This window comes from Arvicola amphibius, chromosome 3 (assembly GCF_903992535.2).
Source record: "Arvicola amphibius chromosome 3, mArvAmp1.2, whole genome shotgun sequence".
Lineage (NCBI taxonomy): Eukaryota > Metazoa > Chordata > Mammalia > Rodentia > Cricetidae > Arvicola > Arvicola amphibius.
In genome coordinates, this window is record NC_052049.1 from 167,348,242 (window position 1) to 167,374,918 (window position 26,677).

The 26,677-nt window shown below is 39.0% G+C and overlaps 1 protein-coding gene and 1 pseudogene across 2 annotated transcripts in view; both read right to left on the reverse strand.

The window, feature by feature from the left end:
• Ppp2r3a (protein phosphatase 2 regulatory subunit B''alpha) overlaps window positions 1-26,677 on the reverse strand; it is a 140,092-nt gene that overhangs the window by 14,292 nt on the left and 99,123 nt on the right. For both annotated transcript variants that reach the window (XM_038321845.1, XM_038321847.1), the window contains 7 exons: window positions 22,898-22,984; window positions 11,611-11,767; window positions 9,069-9,117; window positions 8,088-8,177; window positions 2,926-3,101; window positions 2,112-2,230; window positions 737-843 (listed from right to left, as the gene is read on the reverse strand). In XM_038321845.1, coding sequence (XP_038177773.1) covers window positions 737-843; window positions 2,112-2,230; window positions 2,926-3,101; window positions 8,088-8,177; window positions 9,069-9,117; window positions 11,611-11,767; window positions 22,898-22,984 — 785 coding nt within the window. The remainder of the gene's footprint in view (window positions 1-736; window positions 844-2,111; window positions 2,231-2,925; window positions 3,102-8,087; window positions 8,178-9,068; window positions 9,118-11,610; window positions 11,768-22,897; window positions 22,985-26,677) is intronic.
• On the reverse strand, window positions 4,651-5,403 carry LOC119809097 (annotated as a pseudogene).

Below are 26,677 nucleotides of genomic sequence, written 5' to 3' on the forward strand. Positions count from 1 at the left end.
CTAGTTTGGATATGCTTATCTGCTTGGTAAATTCTAGGAATTCATCTTATATATTAAACAACATATATATTGGATGATTTATCAAACACTATAATCTGTAACAGTGGAATGTTAAAAATAAAATATCAATATAAGACTGTAAAGTAATGGTCCATATATACAGTAGAATATTAGAAAACTATAAAAACTGAGAAGATGGCATTTTCCCTGCAACTATGCAGACCTGAGTTCATTAGATATAGTACAGCATGTCTGTATTCCCAACAAAGACAAGGAAAAATTAGAATTTCTGAAGTCATAAAAAGTAATAGAAAAACCAGAAAATGTTACAACTGATGAAATGTTCCAAATTTTTGGACAGCTTTCTCTCTTAGCATGATCCATGTGCGGAATTTTCTTTTGACTATTTCTGATAAAGGTTCATTTAACACATGGTTCATTTATTATTTAGGGGAGATTCAGTTCTATAGCCCCCTTTTAACCAGACTGACTGTTACAGAGTTGTGCTCAGTGATCTTGGATTCCATGAAAGGTGTGACTTATTAAAGGAAAAGGGACACCAGGGTATCAGGAAATCAGTGAGGAATGCAAGAGGAAACTGCAGGAGTGTGCTCATCCCAGTTAAGATAGCTAGCTATGTTAGTCAAAAGTGGAAAAACTACAGAAGGATTTTAGAGGCAGTTTTAGTATTCTGCATGGGCAGTTAAAGCCCTTAACCATCAGGAGATGCACTCACCCTTCCTGGAGCTGCACCTGGGCGGACTCCTCTGTGACAAGAGCCTCATACTCCTCAGCTGCAAATCTGTCCCAGTCGGAGGGCTCAGGGCCATCATTTTCAACATCCTGATTAAAAGGAGGAAATTAGAATAAAGACAAAAATTGGACTTAGGGCATCATAAATGTGTATTGCTGAAAAACTCATCTGAAAGTGTTCTAACATATTAAAAGAGGGGCCAAGGTAACACTCCCACAGTGACCTGCACCTGAAATTACAAAATTATGTGTACTAAGCAGCTTACATTATTTTGGTCATGATTCTCTTAAAATAAAACTGTTTTGCCTGCATGTACATATGTGCACCATGTGTATGCAGTGTCTGTAAAGGTCAGAAGGGGGTGCTGGATCCTCTGAAGCTGAAGTTAAGACAGTTGTGAGTTGCCACGGGGGTTCTGGAAACCTGGGTCCTCTGCAAGAGCAGCAGGTTAACTCTGAGCCATCTCTCCAACTTCATGATTCCTTAAAAAAACAAATTCCGTTTGTGGTTATTGTGTGTGTGTGTCCGTGACCTGCGTAGGTGTGTGTGTCACGGTGCATGTGTGGCGGTCAGAGGACAACTTTATGGAGTCTATTGTCTCCTTCCTCTCAGGGTTTACTGATGGTCTAACAGATATTTGCTCATGGCAAAGGAACTTGTCTCTATTCTCATGCAGAACAAGATTTAAAACGGATAGCTTCACACAGGAATCATTAGTACTTGAAAAGGTATTAAATTATCTGAAGTTGTCTATTATGGAGACGTTCTGGTGTCACTTAGAAGGGTAAAGCTGTTTAGCACACTATCTTCAAAGTGTACAGCACAATTAAATCAAGGTCAGTATAGCTTGTTAAGATGTGTTACTGATGTAATTTTTCAAAAGTACTGTTTGGGACATCTTTCTAATGTGAATGCAATTACATGCAGCAATATAATCTAATAGATAGAAAGGACTTAGAGTTAGAAATTACCTGACATGCCTATTGGTTGTGGGTGAGATGTGCTCTTAGTATTTATTTGTGAATTTATTTTGATACAAGGTCTCTCTGTGTAACTCTGGCCATCCTGGAACTTGCTAGGTAGATCATGCTGGGCTTGAACTCATCGATGCCCATCTGTCACCCAGCTCTTAGATCTTTATATTAATTCTCATTCTTTTGTTTATATTCTTTCTCTCTCTCCATCCCTTTTCCCCTCCCCTCCTTCTGTTTCACAGAATTTATTATCTCTTTGATGAAACATTTTAGATGTTATCTTTTTAAATACAGAGATCCCTACATGCGCAGAGCATTTAATACACAGCATGCAGCCTTTGGTACTCAAGCTCTGAAAGTCCAATTTCAGTGTATACCATTACCTTCTGGACTGCAAAAGGATCTCTTTGTTCATGGTCCAAGTATTTCTCCAGGTTAAAGAAAGTGTCATAGAAGATATGAGCCATTCTGCACCTTTTCAGGTCTCGTAGAGTTATTTTGCCTTTGGAAAAACAAATATGCCCTGTAAATTTTACTGATAGCTCTTTTGACAAACAAAAAACCATAAAAACCTCACTGATATTGAAAAGTACATGGGTATGTTGATTTTATTATAAAACACATTAAAAAATCAAGGTGAGTCATTTTTAACTTGTACACACCAGTGAATTTTAAGCACACTCATGGTGGTGTGCAACTGTCAACACTGTGACATGATGCCTCTTCTCCCCACAGTCTCTCCTCAATCCATACTCTCAGTCTCTGTATGGAAAATACTATTTTCCTTTCCTTTCCTTTCCTTTCCTTTCCTTTCCTTTCCTTTCCTTTCCTTTCCTTTCCTTTCCTTATTTTCTTCTCCCCCCCCCATTTTTTTGTTTTGTCTTTGAGACAGGGTTTCACTGTCTAGCCCTGAACCTCAACTCTGTAGATCAGGCTGTCCTCGAATTCAGTGATCCGCCTGCCTCTGCCTCCTGAGTACTGGGATTAAAGGCGTGCGCCACCACTGCCTGTATTAGAAAGTTCTATTTCTTAAATAGTGGATTTGATACTTAAAGTCAAGGAGAGAGAAACTTTAAATTCTTTACTTGGGAAGCCTGTAAAGGTAACTCTGGAAAGCTAAATACATCAGATAATACAGAACTCCGTGTTCCATTTTGTTAAAGGATGAACAGAGCAAAGTTGTTCATTCAGTCTCACCATCACTAGCTGGCTTCACCAAGTCAAGCATCTGGCACAACAGATCATGGAATGGCAAAGGCTCAATGCCCATGGCTTCCATTCGTTCACACTGCTCTTCGTAGAAGTACTCCAGCTCATACATGGAAAGTATACCGTCTCCATCCACATCCATGCAGCGGAACCAATACTCAATGCTAGAAGGTAAAAGAAGAAAATTAACATGGACCTGATAGAGGTTCTTTATTTACTCAAGTACTATTGCATGTTTTAAAAGTAAATTTACATGTTTGTTACAAATATACCTTGATGTGGGATTCCCCTCTGTATGCTATGAATATGTTTTATTACCACTGATTATCAAAGAAGCTATTTCGGCCAATGGCTTAGTAGAGTAAAGCCATGTGGTAAATCTAAATAGAGATAGAGAAAGTAGATGGAGTCAGGGAGATGCCATGTAGCTGTCGAAGGAGAAAGATGCCAGCCACCAGCCAGAACTTTACTGGTAAGCCACAGCCTCGTGGTGATTTATAGATTAATAGAAATGGGCTAATTTAAGATGTAAGAGTTAGCTAGAAATATGCATAAACTATTGGCCAAACAGTGTTGTTATTAATATAGTTTCTGTGTGATTATTCATGTCCACATGGCTGGGAAATGAATGCGCAATCTCTGTCTACAATACCTAGTTATAAAGGTTTGTTAGAAGAAACAGTGGAGGGGTATAGAGATGGCTCAGCTACTAAAGGGTAGGGCTCACGATCAGAAATATAAGGAAAAAAAAGGAAGGTCTCTTCTTCCTTCTATTTTTATATTTTTGGTTGTGAGCCTAGCCTTTAACAGCTGAGCCATCTCTCCAGCCCCTTCCTTCTATTTTTAAATTCCAGAGTTGGTCATTTCCAAAGGCCAATCATTTTGCTTTTTATCTTGTATTTTCAGAGCACTAGTCCACATTCCTCTCCATTTTTCTGTTTTAGAACTGTGTATTAATTTTATACAAGAAATAAGATCTTGGCCTTTATCACTTCCATTCACTTAATGCGGTGAACTTGTTTATTATTCAGAGTTAAAAACAGTACATTCCTTCTAACTTGTTATTGTATCAAATTTCTACCAGTTGTTTAGATCCACATTCAGTCACATCAGCTATTCTAACAACTGAATTTTCTTTAGTTTCTTCTGACTGATTCTCCTATGGTCTGTTTGGTCTCTATGCCTGACAATTTCATCTTGAAGTTCCTTTCACTGCTGTGTCTCTTGGACCTCACATTTCCCCATCTTTTGACATGGCACCTTAACTAGAAATATCCTACAAAGGAGTCATACAGGCAAGTTTTTCTGTGTATCTGTGTGTGCATGTGGAGGCAAAGGTCAGCATTGGGATCTTCCTCAACTGTTTTTCAACAGGGCCTCTCACTAGCCAAATGGGCTATGGTAGCTGTCTAGTGAGCCCAAGGGGTCTGTCTACCTGTCTCCATCTCCTCAGCACTGGGACCACAAATGTGTGCCATGCCTGCCTTTTATTTTAAAACAAACAAACAAAACATGAATTCTGAAGATCAAGTGCAGATCTAACCTTAACCCCAACCCTCTAACTCTAATCCTAACCTTACTCTAACCCCTAAAAGTTAGTTCATTCTGGCATGGCAAGCAATTTATCAAGTGAACCATCTCTCCAGCCCATATTTTTTTTTCTCCTTGCTTCCGATGTTTATTTGGTCCCATCTCTTTCCCTCATCAAATTTGTTACAGAGGGCTTGAGGCCTCCAAAAGGTCCAGGGCAGGCAGGAGATGGGACAGAGAGAGTAGAATATGTTCTTTAGGTACAGAATCTCTGACTGAGGAGTGCAAAGGCTCTGGACCTACCACCAGGAAGCTGTTCATGCCCACAGCCCGAGCCCCCTGGTAATTGCAGGGGTAACTATCCCCAATATGAGTTGCTACTGCAGGTTCTACATGAGCAAGTTGCAAGGCCTCATGGAAAATTCATGGGTCTGGTTTAGGTCAGCCCATAGTCTCAGAAGTCAAAACAAACTCAAAATGTTCTCGCAGGCCAAGGCCTACTAGGATGTCCTCTAGTCATTGGTCAAAATTGGAGATCACAGCCAGCCTCAGACCCCGCTTGCAGCACTCCTTCAGGGTAGTCTCAGCCCCCTCCAACACCTGCCAGGTGGAGGGGCTGCTGAAGTCCTCATAGAGACGATCAGCAATGGGAATAATGGCCTGGGCATCTGGGACCCCTGCCAGGTGGAAGGTGTGGAGGACCAAGTCCTTCCACCATTGACGGGCGGTAAGGCCACAATTCTGGCCATAGTTGGGAAAGTTGTGGCTCTGAGCCTGGTATGCCTGCCCAAAGGCTTGTTCCAGGGCTGTGGCTTCTACCACCAGCCCATGGACCCGGGCCTTGTTGGCATATTCCTCCCCAACAGAACGGCGGAGCTTTATCAGGGTATCCTTTATATCCCATGTCAGAAGACGCATCTGCAGCCGGTGTGCCATGGACAGCAAGGTCACTGTAAGTCACAGATCAAAGAAGACACTAAACTGGTTCACATCTCCTCTACAGCTTCCCAGGCTGTGTAGGTCAGAGTTGTAGGCAGACACGAGGCACTTTGGAAATGTCTTTCGGCACAAGATCCTGGTTCAGGGAAAGAGACCAGAGAGGCAGCGGCTCCTCCACTGGCTCCACATAGACGCCGCCCATAATGTTTTTTGATCTTGCATTTATTTTTTCCTTTAAAATTACTTATTTTAAATAAGTTATTAATATGTAATCTAAAGTGGCCTTTAACTCCGGGCTCCCACGGTTCTGTTGTAGCTTGACTAACGGGGCAGCAAGGACACGGTACTCTCCTGACTCAGATCATGGATACGAAAATGTTCCTTTTCCTAACCTCTAATTTGGTATTTTGGCTAATTCTAGAATTAAAGATTATTAGTGCTTTTCCTTCAGATTTTTTTACCTTTACCTTATTTTGAGGGTGTCTCACATTGTATAGTCCTGGTTAATAAGGAACCATGTAGATCAGACAGACCTGGAAATCAGAGAGATCAGCCTGCCTCCCAAGAGCTGGGACGAAAGGTGTGCTCACCACCCCCTGCCTTCTTGCAGATTTTTTTTTTAAATTTTGAAGCAGGGTTTCTCTGTGTAACAGCTCTGGTTGTCCTAGAACTCGCTTTGTAAACCAGGCTGGCCTTCAACTCACAAGATCCACCTGCCTCTGCCACCCAAATGCTGGGATTAAAGGCGTGAACCACCACTGCCCGGCATTCTTCAGATTTGTAAAGGCACAATTTATAGTCTTGGCTGGGCATGGTGATTTCACAAAAAGAGCTAGGAAGTGTATTTTCTTTTTCCACTTTATGGAATAATTTGAGGATGAGTATTATTAGTTCTTTAAAGGTCTGATAGAATTCTGCAGCAAATCCATCTATACCTGAGCTACTTGAATTTTAGGTAATTATTTTTAGGTGTGTATTTTCAAAAACTAAGTGCTCAGTTTTGTGTGTGTCTGTGTAGGCATATGTGCATGCAAGTGCAGGAATCCACGGAGATGAGATGCATTGTTCCCTGGAGCTGGAGGAACAGGTGGTGTGAACCACCTGACATGGTGCTGGGAACTGAACTGTGGTCCTCTGCAGTATGTGTTCTTAACCTCTGAGCCATCTCTCCTGCCCCAGGACCTGGACTACTTTTTGTTGAGGGTTTTATTATCATTTTTAATTGATCTGATTGTTTATCTTAGATGTTTTTATATTATAGTATCTTGGCTTTACATAGGTAGTTTATATATAATTTATATAATATAATCTATACACTTAAATTTTAGATTTTTCTATTTAATGGAGTAAAAAATTGTTAAGTTTTTAAACTTATGCCATTATAATTTTCTAAACTTCAGTGGTATCTATTGTAATGTGTTTCTTTTAATCTCTGATTTTGCTTTGGTTTTCTCAATCAATATTAATTTTATTTTCAAAGAGCCAATTCTTTCATCCATCTTTTGTATTTTTCATCTGTCATTAATTTTTGCCCTGCTCTTGATGGTTTATTTCCATCTACTGCTTTTGCCTTTCCAAGGTCTTAAGATCTAATTTTTTTTAAGGCCCGTGGAACCATAAATGTCCCTTTAGGGATGACCTTTTACATCCAGTAGGTTTTTGTTTGTTGTATTTTCAATTTTATTCAATTCTAGGAAGTTTTTTGGCTTCTTTATTTCTTTAGTGACTTGCTCATCATCCAATATTGTTTAATTTCCACAAATTTAAACTTTTCTTTTAAACTTTCTTTTGCTATTAATTACTAGCTATATTTTATGTGGTTAGATAGAATACAAAAAATTAATTGAATTTTCCAATTTTTATTCAGACTTGCTTTATGTAGTAATATATAATCTATTGTAGACAAAGTACTATAAGCCGTTGAGAAGAATGTATATTCTATAATGCTTGAATAAAATGTTTTGTAAATGTTTAAGAACAATTATTTATGATGTCATTTAACTCCATCTAGTAGTATTTGCTATATCTATGTATGAATTTAAAATATTATTATTTACATGCATGCGTGTGTAGATAATGGCAGAGGCTAGAAGCAGAAGTGGATCTCCTCTGGAGTTATAGGCAGTTGTGAACCACCCGACTTAAGTGCTGGACTGAACTCAGGCCTCTAGAAGAGAAAGAGGTGCTCTTAAACCACAAAGTCATCTCTCTAGCCCGTTATCTTAAGAAATATTTTATTTTTATTTTATGTGTATGAATGTTTTGCCTGCACACAAGTATGTGCAGCAACGTGTGTTTGGTGCCCTTGGAGGCCAGAAGGATATCAATCCTCTGGAACTGTAAAAATGGTTGTGAGCCACCACAGGGTGCTGGGGCTGAATATAAGATTCTATGCATTTTTTTAAAAGATTTATTTATTTACTGTGTATACATTGTTCTGCCTGCCTACCAGGAGAGGGCAACATACTCATTACAGATGGTTGTGAGCCACCATGTGGTTGCTGGGAATTGAAGTCAGGACCTCTGGAAGAACAGCCAGTGCTCTTAACCTCTGAGCCACCTTTCCAGCCTGATTCTCTGCATTTTTATGTATTGAGCTATGGCTAGGCCTGGTCACTTTACTATGTAGACACCATGCTCTTTCTAAGCTTTGTGCATGTGTTTACACAACAAAAACTTACCTGGTAGGGTTCCGTTTGTCTTCCTCAGAAATCAGAAACCAAACAAAATCTGCATAGCTCATTCTTCCCTCTTTTTGTACTGTCTTTCCTCTGAAAAAAACATGGTTATGAAATTTCCTGAGCAATTAAGAAATAAAATAACATCACTGTTTAGAAATGTACTAAATTAAAAAAAAAAACTCATAAAGCTGGATAGTTCAGAAAGTGCAACCCCTTTGAGGCCTGTCTTATTTTCAAAGGACTACAAGGTGCAACTAGAAGGTATTTGACTAAATGGAAAAAAAAATTATGCTGCTTTTGTGGTGTTAGAGTTTGAACTTAAAGCCTAATACAAGGCAAGCAAGTACTCTACCTCCGAGTTACATCCTTATCCTTCTTTTTACTTTTATTTTGTTATTTAATTAACTAATTAAATAATTTTTGTGAGACAGGGTCTCAGTATGTAGCCTTTAGTGGCTGGAACTCAATATACAGGCCAGAATGGTTGTGAACTGACAGAGATCCATTTGCTTATGTCTCCAAAGTGTTGAGATTAAAGGCATCTGTCACCATGTCCAGCTTACTGTTATTGAAAAGTCTTACTAAATTGCCTAGGCAGACTTTGAACTGACTGTGTGGTCCAAGAAGGCTTCAGTTTGTGAACCTCCTGCCTCAGCCTACTAAGTATCTGGGGATTACAGGCCCATGCCAGTAGGTCTAGCCCAGGTTTCTAATTTGATAATCAATGGAATTAGATATTGTTACTTATATTTTGACATTGCAATAATATTAAGGAATTTATATTTTTTATTAGGCCATGATTTTATGCTTTTTAGATATAATTTGATTAATGGCCCCCACTAAATTATGCAGAAAGCTTTGCTAAAGTGAGAGACTGCTGCAATGTTATATTTCATTTTGAAACTCAAATTGTTTTATTTCACTTTCTATTACTTATTGCTAGCCCACTAAATAAAATTCAAATTTAAAAAATTTTCATACCTTGTTACTGCTCCCGAAAATATTCTTTCAATAATTCTACTTGATGAAGCTAAATGTAAATAAAAATTACAGTTAGAAATATTCCTGACAAATTTGTTTTTATTTGCTAGAGCTAACCCTAAGCCATTTAACAATCTTCCACAGTGAGAATATCAACAGTTAAATTCTTTTCTTTTTTGAGACAGGATTTTATATGTCCCAGGGTGAACACTATTTTGCTATATAACTGAGGATGACCTTGAACTTTTGATTTTCCTGCTTCTACAACTGAGAGCTGGGATCATAGGTGTGCACCACTGTACACAGTTTATGTGGTGCTGGGAATCAAACCCCGGCCTGTATATGCTAGCCAAGCACTCTGTCAACTCACTGACATCCCCAACCCCTCAATTCTATAAAAAAATAAAATTTATTCATTGAAAATTTCATATAATTATACAGTGTATTTTGAGCCTATCCATTCACCTTAAGTTACCTCTCTATAATGCCAAGTGTCCCTTAGTCTGTTTCTCTCCCTATTCCATGGCCTCCATTTTTTAGGTCATTAAACCAATGAGTCCATATCTTCTCATATGCACATGTGAGTATGGGCAAAATACCCAAAGAAGAGTAAGTCTTCCTCCCTCAGTACTAATCAACAATCAAAATCTACTCTGTCAAGGGTGGAACCTTGAAGGTCCCATCCCCATGTGTACAGGAATAAATTCTTACTAATGCATAATTTATACTTTTTAGAAAAATGAAGTAGATTTAAATTATCAGTCACTAATTTAAAAAAATATCAGGCAAATGAATGTACCTGACATCTATTTAGTTATTTATCTAGTTGAGTTCTTAGTTAATTCTGAACATCCTGACAGCTAAGACAAAAATACACAGAATTTGTATTGATCTTGGTATCCAATAAAACAAAACTAATTTTCTAAAACAAGACAAATTTTATCCTAGCATTCAATTCAAGGGAAACGGATTGTGCAGCTCCTGAACCAATGTAAGATGATGGCGAATACTCCAGAGCAGCTTTATAAAAGTTACCAAGACACACCATAAACAAGCTTTTCTTACATTCCCATTCTACAGAGGCTCAGATACAATATTTAAAAGAAATACCATCAATAGGCTTTATTTACAGAGACAGTTAATGGCCTTTGCTGTTGTTATTGGTTCTACCGGGGTACTGAACCCAGGGCTTTGCACATGCTAGTCAAGCAACCTTCCACTGAGCTACATCCTCAGTAACAACTGTATCTTCAGAGAGTATGTTTGTCTTTGATGACAGACCTTAGAAAATGTATTAACACTCCCTTTCTATATTCAAAATAGCCAAGGGGGGAGGGAGGGAAGGAAGAGGAGGGGAGAAGGGAGAGGAGAGAGGAGAGGAAAGGCAAGGTAAGGCCAGAGATCTCTAGACCTGTTCTTTTAACAAGTACCCCAGGCAATGGAATGCACTCTAAAATTTAAGGACTATCAAGGATTTCAATAGAGGGTAGAACCCCCCAGCATCTTTTCTTTTTAGAGTAAGGTATAGTCAACATGAAGATGAGTCAATTTGGCTAGGAAAATTAGAAATATGTGTGTCAGGATAAGCCATGCCTGGCAATATACAGAAGCCTCTACAGTTGAACTTTGACTAATGAATAAATATTTTATACTAGAGACAAATAAGAAAGCTATATAGAAATTGCAAAAAATATTAAATTCTAACACTAACATCTTTAAAGCCAATTTATTTTTACTTTCTATGTATGAGTGTTTTGTCTGCATGATGCCCTTGGAGACTAAAAGAGAACATCAAGTCCTTGGCACTGGAGTTACAGACATTTGTGAGCTGCTATGTAGGTGGGGATGGAGCTCAAGGTTCTCTGCAGGAGCAGTAAAGTGCTCTTAATTGCTGAGCTAGCACTCCTGCTCCCTACCGCCTCTTAAAAAAGGTTGTTTTAGCTTTGGAAGGTTTATTATTCTAAAACTAAAGACCATGTTCTTCAGCAGAATTTGGCGAGTGGACAAAAATGTGGAGTTTTAATATCCCCTTCACCATATCATTATCATCAATCCAGTGGGTTTATACAGTATCTGGAAACAATGCAGGAGAGGGCTTCAGAGCCCATGGGTTATGTGACCTCTGGAGGCTGGCTCACAAACATGGTTAACAGGAAGGTGCATAGCTAAGGCTGACCTGAGACTCGTTATCATAATGATACAAATTAGTACAAAGACTTCCCACCTTTAAAACTGTAGTCTTAAAACTCTGGTCTCTTAAGGTTGAAAACTGACTTTTGGCTAGGGTTGGTGGTGCACACCTTTAACCCCAGCACCGGAGGGGCACAGGTAGGCTGCTCTCTATGAGTTCAAGGCCAGCCTGGTCTACAGAGTGAACAAATAAAAAAATTTATCTTTGTCCATTCTCATTTAAAAATTATGGGCCCTATACAGAGACTTACTAATAGAATTTAAGAAAGGGAATTTCTCATAATGAGGTGAGACAATTTATACAACTTTGACAAAAGGGTTAGTTTTAGCATCTTTAGAATCAGTCACTCACCCTGGTCATTGTATCGAGATAGATCATCCTGGCTGATGTACAGGTCATGATCACCATCTAGTTCCCAGAATTTACAATAAATGACATAGAAATGTTCATAAGAGAAGTAATCGGTGATTTGATTTATATCTTCTTCTTCCTCCAAAAGGGCCAGGGTCTGAAATGGTATGAATAAAACAATTAATTTTTAAATGATGCACAACTACCTGTGGCTATTTTAGAGTCTAGAAAACATCTGTTCATTAATTAGAATTTTGCTTTTGGTAACAAACCAGGAACATTTTGTATGTGTTTTCTTTCTTCTTTCTTTCCTTCTTCTTTCCCTCTTTCCTTTTTAAAAAATCCTTTTCATTTTAATTGTTTGGACAGGAATGTGCTATATATTTTCCCCCATTCCCCTTCACCCTCCTCCCTTGCCTTCTACCCTCCATGCTCCAAATTTACTCATGAGATCTTGTCTTTCTTCCCCTTTCTAGGTGGATCCATATATGTCTCTTAGGGTCCTCTTGGTTACCTAGGTTCTCTGGGGTTGTAGCCTGCAGGCTTGTTGTCCTTTGCTTAATGTCTATTATCCACTTATGAGTGAGTACATATTATATTTGTCTTTCTGGGTCTGGGTTACCTCACTCAGGATGTTTTTTTCTACTTCCATCCATTTGCATGCAAATTTCAAGATGCCATTGTTTTTGACCAATGTGTAGTACTCCATTGTGTAAATGTACCACATTTTCCATTCTTCGGTTGTGGGGCATCTAGGTTGTTTTCAGGTTCTGACTATTACGACTAATGCTGCTATGAACATAGTTGAGCAAATGTCCTTGTGGTGTGAGTGAGCATCCTTTGGTTATATGCCCAAGAGTGGTATTGCTTGTCTTGAGGTAGACTAACTCCTAATTTTCTGGGAAACTGTTATACTGATTTCTGAAGCAGCTGTACAAGATTGCACTCCCACCAGCAATGGAGGAGTGTTCCTTTTGTTTCACATCTTCTCCAGCATAAGCTGTCATCAGAATTTTTTATCTTGGCCATTCTGACAGGTGTAAAGATGGTATCTCAGAGTTTTGATTTGCATTTCTCTGATGAGTAAGTATGTTGAGCATTTCCTAAAGCGTCTTTCAGCCATTTGATTTTCTTCTATTGAGAGTTTTCTGTTTAGATATACCCCATTTTTAAATTGGATTATTTGGTCTTTTGATGTCTAATTTCTTGAGTTCTTTGAATAATCTTTCGTTATTTGCTGCTGAGAAGATAGCATACATAAGTGACCCTAAACATTCTACCAGAGAACTACTACAATTGATAAACACTTTCAGCAATGTAGCAGGATACAAGATTAACTAAAAAAAAATTAGTAGCCTTCCTATATATAAATGATAAATGGGCTGAGAAAGAAATCAGAGAAATAGCACCCTTTACAGTAGCCACAAATAACATAAGATATCTTGGGGTAACACTAACCAAACAAGTGAAAAACCTGTTCGACAAGAACTTTAAGTCTTTGAAGAAAGAAACTGAAGAAGACATCAGAATCTAAAGATCTCCTATGCTCTTGAATAGGTAGGATTAACATAGTAAAAATGGCAATCTTACCAAAAGCAATCTACAGATTCAGTGCAATCCCCATCAAAATCCCAGCATAAGTCTTCAAAGACCTCAAAAGGACAATACTCAACTTCATATGGAAAAACAGAAAACCCAGGATAGCCAAAACAATCCTGTATAATAAAAGAACTTCTGGAAGCATCACCATTCCTGATTTCAAGCTCTAATATAGAGCCATAGTAATGAAAACAACTTGGAGTTGGCACAAAAACAGACAGGTGAACCAATGGAATCAAATTGAAGGCCCTGATATATATCCACACACCAATGAATACCTGATTTTTGACAAAGAAGCTAAAACTATAAAGTGGAAAAAAGAAAGTATCTTTAACAAATGGTGCTGGCATAACTAGATGTCAACATGTAGAAAATGCAAACAGATCCATATCTATGCACAAAACTTAAGTCCAAATGGATCAAAGACCTCAACATAAAACAAACTATACTGAAGCTCATAGAAGAGAAAGTGAGAAGCAGCCTTCAATGCATGGGCACAGGAAACCACTTCCTAAATATACATCCAGTAACAGAGACACTGAGAGCAACAATTGATAAATGGGACCTCCTGAAACTGAGAAGCTTCTGTAAGGCAAAGGACATGGTCAACAAACAAAACGGTAGCCTATAGAATAGGAAAAAGATCTTTACCAATTCCACATCTGACAGAGGATTGATTTCATTTTTTTTTGACACTAGGTTTCTCTATGTAGCCCTGGCTGTTCTGGAACACTCTTTATAGACCAGGCTGGCCTCAAACTCACAGAGATCCTACTTGCCTCTACCTCCTGAGTGCTGGGACTAAAGGCATGTGCTATCACCACTCGGCGCTTTTTTTTTTAAATAAATAGAAATGGACTAAATTTCCTTATTAAAATACTATAAAAACATCTCTCAAACTAATATATATATGCATGTATATATAATGCCCATAAGAGATATGTCTAATAGGGCTAATGAGATGGCTCAGCAGGGGTACTTGCTACTAATACTAAGCCTGATGAATTGACTTTGATACCAGAGCCTACACTGTGCAAAGAGAGAACAGATTCCTGACTTCTGACCTCCATCTGTCCTCACACAGCACACACAAATGTAATAAAAAGTTTAAAAAAATTTCCGAAATAAGAGTCTTATAAAAAACAGACAAACAAGCCGGGCGGCAGTGGTGCACGCCTTTAATCCCAGCACTCGGGAGGCAGAGGCAGGGGGATCTCTGTGAGTTCGAGACCAGCCTGGTCTACAAGAGCTAGTTCCAGGACAGGCTCCAAAGCTACAGAGAAACCCTGTCTCGAAAAACCCAAAAAAAAAAAAAAACCAAAAAAAAAAAAACAGACAAACATAGTAGCTAACTGTTAATAAAAAGAAAAATAGCCAACGATACTAATTGGAAATAAAGTAGAATTCAAGGCAGAAAACATAAAGGACAAAGAGGATTATTTTGTCATATAAGAATACTACTCGGATAAATTATTTTTTAATGTATACAATAGGAAACAATTTTATAAATTGAAAAAAACCATTAAGTTATATAAATCTGTTTATTGAAAGATTATGAAGTAAGCAAAAATTAAATTTATAGCTTTCATAAACACAAAAGAATGTGGTATTAAGTGTAAATTAACTCCTGTTGTTGGTTGCCATCCTGCTCTGCCTGGGTTCCCTAACGAGGAAATGAAGACTGGTCAGAGAAACAAAACAGGCACACACATATACAGTACAGTAAAGCTGGGATCAGGTGGGGTTCTCTAGCACTAGCCTGGAACCTTACATGTTTAGTAGGTACAACATAGGCTGGTGGTTGAGGTTTAGCTATTCTTAGCGGGAAGTCTCTGTAGGTGAGCAGTATCAGGCTGTAAATATCCAGGAGGTGGAAGTCACAGTTGCTAGTCTTGGCACACGCTCATTAATCATCCATAAACACACATACTTGGCCTCAAGAAAAGCTTTGCAATTTCTCTTGAGCCTACTTCACATGGTTAAAGCCTTTGCCAATTTCCCATGGGCTAACTGGTCTTGGAGTTCTCCACAGGCTGTCATCCACTCAGGAGCTCACTCGCTCAGGTCTTCCTCTGCTTCTTAGTTAGTAAACATGTCATGAAAACGATGAGTAGCATTTTTAAGGGTTAACAAGATTTATCAAAGATCCAGAAATTTTTCCTTTAGTAGGCTATTCTAGAGAAATTTTTATTCATATGCACAGAAGAGCAAGATACAAGGATGTTCACTACATCCTTGTAATAGAGAAAATATAAAAATGCCCTAAGTCTCAATAGAGGAATATATAATCAATTACAGCATAGCCGTGCAATCAATCATGCAGTACAGATGGACCAAAAAGGAAGGAATCTCAAGATATTTTTAATGAAACAAAGAGCTGGTTCTTTGAAAAAAAAAATCAACAAGATAGACGAACCCTTATTCAAAAATAACCAAAAAAGCAGAGAGAGAACATTCAAATTAACAAAATCAGAAATGAAAAGGGGGACATATGACCGTGAGGGGTGCGTTCACCCATTGAGACGGTGGGACAGAACTAACGGGAGATCACCAAGTCCAGTTGGAATGGGACTGATGGAACAGGAGACCAAACCGGACTCCTGAATGTGGCTGATGGTGGAGGAAAACTGAGAAACCAAGGACAATGGCAATGGGCTTGGACTCTACAGCATGGACGGGCTCACTGTGAGCCTTGTCAGTTTGAGTTGCTCACCTTCCTGGACTTAAGGGGAGTTGGGAGGACCTTGGACTTAACATAGTGAAGGGAACCCTGATGGCTCTTTGGCCTGGAGAGGGAGGGAATGGGGGTATGGGTGGAAGGGAGGGGAGGGAAGGGGGAAGGTGGAGGGGAGGAGATGGAAATTTTTAATAAAAAAAATGAGGAAAAAGATATAAAAAAATCATGAAATTATGAAAAAAAAGAAAAGGGGGACATAGCAACAGACACTGAGGAAATCCAGAGAATCACTAGGTCATACTACAAAAACAGGTACTCCACAAAATTGGAAAATGCAAAAGAAATGGACAATTTTCTGGATAGGTACCACATACCAAAATTAAATCAAGACCAGGTAAACAATTTATATAGACCTATAACCTACAAAGAAATAGAAGCTGTCATCAAAAGCCTTCCAACCAAAAAAGCCCAGTGCCCCATGGTTTTAGCACAGAATTCTACCAGAACTGCAAAGAAGAGCTAATATTTATACTCCTCAAATTGTTCCACATAATAGAAACCAAAGGAAAATTGCCACTCTTTTTATGAGGCTACAGTTACCCTGATACTGAAACCACATAAAGTCTCAACCAAGAAAGAGAATTACAAACCAATCTTCCTCATGAACACTGATGCAAATATACTCAATAAAATACTGGCAAATCGAATTCAAGAATACATAAAAAAATCATCCACCATGATATAGTCAGCGTCATTCCAGTCAAGCAGGGATGGTTCAACATACGAAAATCTATTATGTAATCCACTATATAAATATACTGAAAGAAAAAAACCGTATGATTATTTCATTAGATGCTGAAAAAGCATTTGACAAAAAATTCAACACCCCTTCATGATAAAAAGGAACATATCTAAATATAATAAAAGCAATATACAGCAAGCCAACAGCCAACATCAAATTAAATGGAGAGAAACTCAAAGTGATTCCACTAAAATCAGGAACAAGACAAGGCTGTTCACTCTCTCCATATCTATTCAACATAGTTTTTGAAGTTCTAGCTAGAGAAGTAAGACAACAAAAGGAGATCAAGGAGATACAAATTGCAAAGGAAGAAGTCAAACTTTCACTGTTTGCAGATGATATGATTATATATATATATATATATATATAAATATATATATACATATATATAAGTTATCCCCAAAATTCTACCAGGGAACTTCTATAGCTGATAACTACCTTCAGTGATGTGGCAGGATACAAGATCAACTCAAAAAAATCAGCAGCCCTCCTATATACAAATGATAAAGAAGCTGAGAAAGAAATCAGAGAAACATCACCATCCACAATAGCCACAAATAACATAAAATATCTTGGGGTAACACTAACCAAACAAGTGAAAGGTCTGTTTGACAAGAACTTTAAATCTTTGAAGAAAGAAACTGAATAAGACATCAGAAAATTGAAAGATCTCCTATGCTCTTGGATAGGTTGGATCAACATAATAAAAATGGCAATCCTACCAAAAGCAATCTACAGATTCAATGCAGTCCCCATCAAAATCCAAACACAATACTTCACAGACCTCAAAAGAACAATACTCAATTTCATATGGAAAAACAACCCAGGATAGCCAAAACAATCCTATACAATAAAGGAACTTCTGGAGGCATCACCATCCCTGACATCAAGCTCTACTATAGAGCTACAGTAATGAAAACATCTTGGTATTGGCATAAAAACAGGTTGACCAATGGAGTCAAATTGAAGACTCAAATATGAATCCACATAACTATGAACACCTGATTTTTGACATAGACGCTAAAATTATACAGTTAAAAAAGTGTCTTCAACAAATGGTGCTGGCATAACTGGATGTCAGCATGTAGAAGAATGCAAATAGATCCATACCTATTCCTATGTACAAAACTCAAGTCCAAATGGTTCAAAGACCTCAGTATAAATCCAAGCACTCAGAACCTGACATAAGTGAAAGTGGACGCAGCCTGCAATGCATGGGCGCAGGAGTCCACTTCCTAAATATAACTCCAGTAGCACAGACACTGAGAGCAACAATAAATAAATGGGACCTCCTGAAACCGAAAAGCTTCTATAAAGCAAAGGACACAGTAAGACAAAAGCACAGCCTACTGAAATGGGAAAAGATCTTCACATCAGACAGAGGACTGGTCTTCAAAATATATAAAGAACTCAAGAAATTAGACATTAAAATATCAAATAATCCAGTCAAAAATGGGGTACAGAACTAAACAGAGAATTCTCAACAGAAGAATTTCAAATGACTGAAAGACACTTAAGAAAATGTTTAGCATTCTTAGCCATCAGGGAAATGCAAATCAAAACAACTCTGAAATACCATTTTATACCTGTCAGAATGGCTAAGATAAAAAACACCAATAATAGTTTATGATGGTGATGGAGGATTCTCATTGGCTAATAAAGAAACTGCCTGGCCCATTTGCTTGGCCGGCCCTTAGGTGGGTGGAGTAGACAGAACAGGAAGAAGGAAGTGAGGTAGATGGCTCAGCCACACCGCCATGCCTCTCCTCAGAAAGAGAGATGCGATGAAGCCAGCCACCAGGTCAGACATGCTGAATCTTTCCCGGTAAGACACCACTCATGGTGTTACATAGATTATTAGATATGGGTTAGTCAAGATGTGAGTAAGAGGCTGAAACTAATGGGCCAGACAGTGTTTAAAAGAATACAATTTGTGTGTTGTTATTTTGGGTTTTAAGCTAGCCGGTGGCCGGGAGCCGGGCGGCAAGAAGCCGCTGGCAGCTCCTCACTACATGATGGTGAGGATGTGGAGTAAGGGGAACACTCATCCATTGCTGGTGGGAATGTAAAGTTGTACAACCATTCTGGAAATCAGTATGGCGGTTTTTCAGAAGTTGGGAATCAACTGCAAGACCCAGCAATACTACTCTTGGGCATATACCCAAAGGATGCTCAACCATACTACAAGGATATTTGTTCAGCTATGTTCATAGCAGCATTATTATTAATAGTCAGAACCTGGAAACGACCTTGATGCCCCTGAACTGAAGAATAGATAAAGAAAATGTGGTACATTTACACAATGGAGTACTACTCAGCAGTAAAAAAATGGTATCTTGAAATTTGCATGCAAATGGTTGGAACTAGAAAAAACCATCCTGAGTGAGGTAACCCAGGCCAAGAAAGATGAACATGGTATGCACCCACTCATAGGTGATTACTAGCTGTAAAGCAAAGGATAAAGAGCCTATAGTTCACAACCCCAGAGAAGCTAAGTAACAAGGAGAATCCTAAGAGAAACATACATAGATACCCCTGGGAAGGGGAAATAGACAAGATCTTCTGAGAAAATTGGTAGCGTGGGGGTGGGGAGAGAAGGGAAGGCAGAAGGGGAGGAGAGGAGGAGGAGGGGAGAAGGGGAAAGGGGAAAGAGAACTAGAGGGAATGGGATGGTCACGATGTGGGGAGGACAGACAGAGAAAAAGGAAAGAGATATCTTGATTGAGGGAGCCATTATGGGACTAGCAAGAAGCCTAGCACTAGAGAAATTCCCAGGAATCCACAAGGATGATCCCAGCTAGGACCTTAAGCAATAGTAGAGAGGGTGCCTGAACTGGCCTTGCCCTGTAGTCAGATTGATGACTATCTTAACTGTCACCATAGAACCTTCATCTAGCAACTGATGGAAACAGATACAGAGAACCACAGTGGAGCATTGGGCTGAGCTCCCAAAGTCCAGTTGAAGAGAGAGAGGAGTGAGAATATGAGCAAAAAGGTCAAGGCCATGATAGGGAGGGATACCGCTGAAACAGCTCACCTGAGCTAATGGAAGTCTTCCAACTCCCACCAGACAGCGAGGGAACCAGCATAGGACCAAACTAGGCCCTCTGAATGTGGGTGACAGTTGTATGGCTGTGGCAGACTGTGGAGTCACTGGCAGTAAGACCACTACTTGTTCTGGCTTTTTGGAACCCATTATCTTTGGAGGGACACCTTGCTCAGCCTAGATATAGTGGGGAGAGCCTTGGTCTTGCCTCAAAGCAATGTGCTGGATTTTGTTGACTCCCCATGGGAAGCCTTATCCTCTCTGAGGAGTGGACGGGGGTCGGGTGAGGTGAGGGGGTGAGAAGGGGGAAGGATGGAGGGAGTAGGAGGAGGGGAGAGAGCGGGAAATGAATTTGACATGTAAAATAAGAAAAAATAGTTTTTTAAAAAAATAAAAAAATTGGTCATGTAAAAACAATGAGAAAAAAAAGAAAAAAGAAAACCCAACCAAATTTATAGGGTAGTAAGTATCTTCCCCCCTCATACTTTAAAAAAAGAATATGAAGGGCCAATAGGATGGCTTAGAGGGTAAAGGCACCTGTTGCCAAGCATGATGACCTGAATTTGACCTGAGACCACATGGTGGGAGGAGAGAATCAACTCTGGCAAGCTGACCTTCTGACAACAACATTTGTATGTGACCTGCACTCCCAATAAATCAATTAACTAATTTAAACATCTCTATATAGGAGTCTCAGAAAACTAAACTATATACTACATAAATAAAATAAGACTACAGGGCTGAGAGATGGCTCAGTGGTTAAGAGCACTGGCTGTTCTTCCAGAGGACCTGGGTTCAATTCCCAGCACCCACATGATGGCTCACAACCCTCTATAATTCCAGCCCTAGGGGACTTGACACCCTCTCTGGCTTCTGAGAGCACACATGTGGTGCACTACATGCATGCAGACAAAATATTTATACACATAAAAAGATAAGTGAATAAAATTTAAGAATACAGATTATGAGTTCTCTCTATGGGAAAGTCCATGGAATGTTGTGTGAAGAGATAAACCAATTTTTGCTTATTTTTTACCCTAAATATATTCACAAGTTAGAATGTTTTGAGCATTTGTTCATGGACTCAGTGGAAGAGTAAGGAGATGGACAGGGAAATAAAGGAAGAGGGGAAAATAAGTTACTCTGTAGAAACAGAACATTTGAATTCTACTCTCAGTTCTGCAACCTACTAGCTAGCTGTGTGCGTCTATGCAAGTTACTCAACTATGCTTGTCTCCAATTATATTATTACAAAAAGAATTTATTAAAATAACAATGATTTGAAGGCTGCAAAGTTGGCTCAGGGGTTAGGAGCACTTACTGCTCCTGCAGAGAGGATCTGGTTCAGTTTTCAGTCCCCACATGGTGGCTCACAATGATTCACGACCCAGTTCCATGGGATCCAACACCCTCTTCTGATCTCCTTGGTAACAGGTATGCATGCACTGTATATCCATATATGCATTAAGAATGTGAGAAATTGGGGCTGGAGAGATGGCTCAGCTGTTAAGAGCTTCTGACACCCTCAAAGAGACATATGTAGGCAAAACGCTAATGACAATAAAATAAAAATAAAAAATATTCTGACTCAAAAACAAAGATGAATAAATAGAATGCTAATAATAAACATAATTTATAAAAAAAGAAAAAAAAGAATGTGAGAAATTGCTGGGTGGTGGTGATGCACATCTTCACTTCGGTACTTGGGAAGCAGAGGCAGGTGGATCTCTATGAGTTGGAGGCCAGCCTGGTCTACAGAGTGAGTTCCAGGACAGCAAGTGTTACACAGAGAAATTCTGTCTTGAAAAACCAAAGAGGGATAGGCTTGAGAGATGGCTCAGTGATTAAGAGCCATGGCTGCTCTTCGAGAGAACCAGGTTCAATTCCCAGCACCCACATGACAGCTTACAACTGTCTGTAACTCCAGTTCCCAGGGGATCCAGCATCTTCACACAGATATACATGCAGACAAAACACCAATACCCATAAAATAAAAAAGGAAAAAAAACATTTTGAGTTTTTAAGAAAATTTCTACCTTCTTAATCCATTTTATAATACCTACTAATAGCCCAGGCAGGTACCAGATTTTCAATAAATATCAACAATGATTGTGATGATGGCTGTTCATTTTAAACAGTGATTCACAACCTTCCTAATGCTGTGACTCTTTAATGTAGTTCTTCATGTTGTGATTACTCCCAATCATAAAACTATTTTTGTTGTTGCTTCATAACTAATTTTGCAATTGTTATGAATCATAATATCTGATATGCAACTTTTATGAAAGGGTTGTTCAGCTTCTAAGGGAATTACAATTCCAAGGTTGAGAACTACTGTTTTAGAATAATAAAATTATTTGTCTATACATTATGGATTGCTATTTTTCTAGGTCTCCAGTGCCTTGTCTTTTCATATGGAAATGAAGATAGGATGAATATAGAGTATAAAAAACTGTTATCAGTATAAGCTTCATTTAGTATGATCCATTTAAAATATATATTTTTTTCTTTCAAATGTGTGAACCATTCCATTTTCTTTACATTTATAGAAGCATAAACAATCAGGTATCAAGATTACCTCAGTAAAAGGCTCCCACTAGTGGTCAATCATTTTTTTGATAAAATAACTAAATAAGATGTAGTATTTCCAGCAGCAACAAGGTAGAGTCATTACCGAGGAATCAAGTGCATATACTTTCATCTCTTTGGTAAGCCCAGTTTTCCTACCTAGTCACTTTCACAGCAGCCACAGGACACCTCCACTGGTCAGAAGTTCTTGAACACAGGACACTTTCTGTCTCTGGCTTTGGCTTCTGTTGCTGCTGCTTATTGGAAACCCCTTTCTATTGCTACTTATCCTGGTAAACTTCTGATATTCACCAAGATGAAGATGATATGCTGATCCTTCTGAGGCTTCCTCTGCACCTTCTCGGCCTATCTATCAATTCAGGTGGAAGTACACTTGTGTTTTTGTTTCATATTGTATGCCTTCAGGCAGAAATCCCGTATTATTTTACCTTAGTAGCCCCTCCCCACCACATGGGTAATTGATAAGTGCTTACATCCTGGAAGCAGTGATAGTCAGTGTTTTGCAATAGAATAAGAAAAAATAAATAAGTAAAATTATAAAATTGTTCTTTATGTATCTTTATGACAGACACACCTGTAAAAAGTTGCTCTTCCTTATCTCTGTTGAAGTAATTTTTCCACTCCAAGATCTGTTGACTGTGTAGAATATCCTCTGAACAACCTGGTTCCAAAAGGAAAACAAAAACAGAAAGGAAATTAAAAATAGTTCAGATGTCTATTACTCTGTGTTTGGCTGGAACCTCCAGCTCACCCCTGCATGATATGGAAAGCCCCATTCCTTTCTTTTATTTTCCAAACTGCACCTTCTCAGAGAATCTACAGCAAAGAAAAGGTGCCAAAAAGTCCAGTTCTTCATTCCTGGTGACTATGACAACTTCCTCCCCTATTGCTGCCAGCAGCCCAAGCTTTTGAGCACACTTGTGCACAAACCCAGCTTGTGGTGGGCACATCATCACCCTTTGTCTACAGTCTGTATAATCTCCCTGCTTTAGTTTGGGCATGTGACTTCTCTTGGCCTTAATCTCTGGGACTGGAGAAGCCACGTGGGAGTTGCTTTATTCAAATAAAGATGCTATACTTTTTCAGTTCTTGATCTGGCTTACTGCACTGGTGGAGAAACCTATTATTGGGGGATAGAAAACCTATTACCCTATCTAAGGCAAGATTATGAATATATAAAATATATACAGTGGTATATCATTTGTGTTTTAATAAATAAAGCTTGCCTGAAGGTCAGTGCAAAGCAACCACACTAGTGAGCCATACAGGCCAGGCAGTGGTGGCACACACCTTTAATCCCAGCAGCCACACTAGTTAGCCATAGAGGCTTGGCAGTGGTGGTGCATGCCTTTAATCCCACACTAGAGAGGAATATAAGGGGGGACGAGACAGGAACTTGCTCTCTTTCAGTCTGAAGATTTCATAGAGGTAAGAGCTCACTAGTAGTTGGCTGCTCTGCTTCTCTGATCTTCAGGTTAACCCCAATATCTGTCTCTGGGTTCTTATTATTTGTGTTACACTAATTTAAGTAACAACTTTTGATACCAATTGCAATTCTGAGTAAAAAATAGAACTGTGTGTTCTAACTCTACATATGTAGTTTGAAATTGCCCAGACTAGTTTTTTTCCCCAAACCCTCTCAGCCTTTCCTCTTAGCTCATCGCTATACGTTCTGTCACCTGGTGCTCTCAGAAATTTTCTATCAGGGACCCACAGCCACCACACTTGCCTTGGATCCAGAGAGGGCAACAACAACCAAAGAATATAACATTTACCCAACAAAGACAAGACCACATATCGACACCAAGAAACTCTTCAGACATCATACTCCAGATGACTAGCTCCCAGCACAAGGAGCAAACAGGTATAACCATTTTAGTATCTAACAAAATAGACTTCTAGACAAAACTAATCAAAAGAGATAGGAAAGGACACTACATACTCATTAAAGGGGGGAAACATCAAGATAACATTGCAATTCTAAACATTTATACACCAAACACAATGGTACTCAAGTTCCTAAAAGAAGCACTACTACAGAGTACTTCCCACTTTGTCCTCTATCAAGCTCAATGTGTTCAGATTAATATTGAGGTCTTTAATCCATTTGGACTTGAGTTTTGTGCATGGTGATAGATATGGATCTACTTTCATTCTTCTACAGGTTGACATCCAGTTATGCCAGCACCATTTGTTGAAGATGCCCTCTTTCTTCCATTGTGTACTTTTGGCTCCTTTATCAAAAATCAGGTGTTCGTAGGTTTGTGGTTTAAGATCCGAGTCTTCTATACGATTCCATTGGTCAACTTCTCTGTTTTTATGCCAATACCAAGCTGTTTTCAATACTGTAGCTTTGTAATAGAGTTTGAAGTCAGGGATGGTAATGCCTCCAGAAGTACCTTTATTGTATAAGATTTTTTTGGCTATCCTGGGTTTCTTGTTTTTCCATATAAAGTTGATTATTATCCTCTCAATCTCTGTGAAGAATTTTAATGGGACCTTGATTGGGATTGCATTGAATCTATAGATTGCTTTTGGTAGAATTGCCATTTTTACTATGTTGATCCTCCCAATCCACGAGCAGGGGAGATCCTTCCATTTTCTGGTATCCTCTTCAATTTCTTTCTTCAAAGACTTAAAGTTCTTGTCAAATAAATCCTTCACTTCCTTGGTTAGAGATACTCCCAGATATCTTATGCTATTTGTGGCTATTGTGAAAGGTGATACTTCTCTGATTTCCCTCTCTGCTTCCTTATCCTTTGTGTATAGGAGGGCGACTGATTTTTTGGAGTTGATCTTGTAACCTGCCACGTTACTGAAGGAGTTTATCAGCTGTAGGAGTTCTTTGGTGGAGTTTTTGGGGTCGCTTATGTATACTATCATATCATCTGCAAATAATGAAAGTTTAACTTCTTCCTTTCCAAATTGAATCCCCTTGATTCCCTTATGTTGTCTTATTGCTATTGCTAGAACTTCAAGCACTATAATGAAGAGATAAGGAGAGAGTGGACAGCCTTGTCGTGTTCCCGAATTTAGTGGGATAGCCTTGAGTTTCTCTCCGTTTAATTTGATGTTAGCTGTCGGCTTGCTGTAAATAGCTTTTATTATATTTAGGAATGACCCTTGTATCCCTAATCTCTCCAAAACTTTTATCATAAAAGGGTGCTGAATTTTGTCAAATGCTTTTTCAGCATCTAATGAGATGACCATATGGTTTTTTTCCTTCAGTTTCCTGCGCATAACCCCAGCTGCACAGACATTAAGGGCAACATTGAATAAATGGGACCTCCTGAAGTTGAGCAGCTTCTGTAAAGCAAAGGACATTGTCACTAAGACACAAAGGCAGCCTACTGACTGGGAAAAGATCTTCACCAACCCTGCAACTGACAAAGGTCTGATCTCTAAAATATATAAGGAACTCAAGAGACTAGACGGTAAAATGCCAATTAACCCAATTAAAAAATGGGGCGCTGAACTTAACAGAGAATTCTCAACAGAAGAAGTTCGAATGGCCAAAAGACACTTAAGGTCATGCTCAACCTCCCTAGCTATCAGGGAAATGCAAATCAAAACAACTTTGAGATATCATCTTACACCTGTCAGATTGGCTAAAATCCAAAACACCAATAATAACCTTTGCTGGAGAGGTTGTGGGGTGAGGGGTACACTCATCCATTGCTGGTGGGAATGCACACTTGTGCAACCACTTTGGAAAGCAGTGTGGCGGTTTCTCAGGAAATTCGGGATCAACCTACCCCAGGACCCAGCAATTCCACTATTGGGAATCTACCCAAGAGATGCCCAATCATACAACAAAAGCATATGCTCATCTATGTTCATAGCAGCATTATTTGTAATAGCCAGATCCTGGAAACAACCTAGATGCCCTTCAGTGGAAGAATGGATGAAGAAACTGTGGAATATATACATGCTAGAATACTACTCAGCGGTAAAAAACAATGACATCTTGAATTTTGCAGGCAAATGGATGGAAATAGAAAACACTATTCTGAGTGAGGTAACCCAGACCCAAAAAGATGAACATGGGATGTACTCACTCATAATCGGTTTCTAGCCATAATTAAAGGACATTGAGCCTATAAATTTGGGATCCTTGAGAAGATAATAAGAAGGTGAACTCCCAAAAAAAGATATAGTAATCCTCCTGGATATTGGAAGTAGACACGATCGCCAGGCAAAATTGGGAACTCGAGGATTGGGCGAGACTGGGCCAAGGGAAGATGGGGAGAGAAAAGCGTGAAGGGGAGAATGGGGAGAGCTCGGAGGAATGGGGTGCTTGGGATATAGGAAGGGTGGATATGGGAGCAGGGAAGCATATATCTTAATTTAAGGA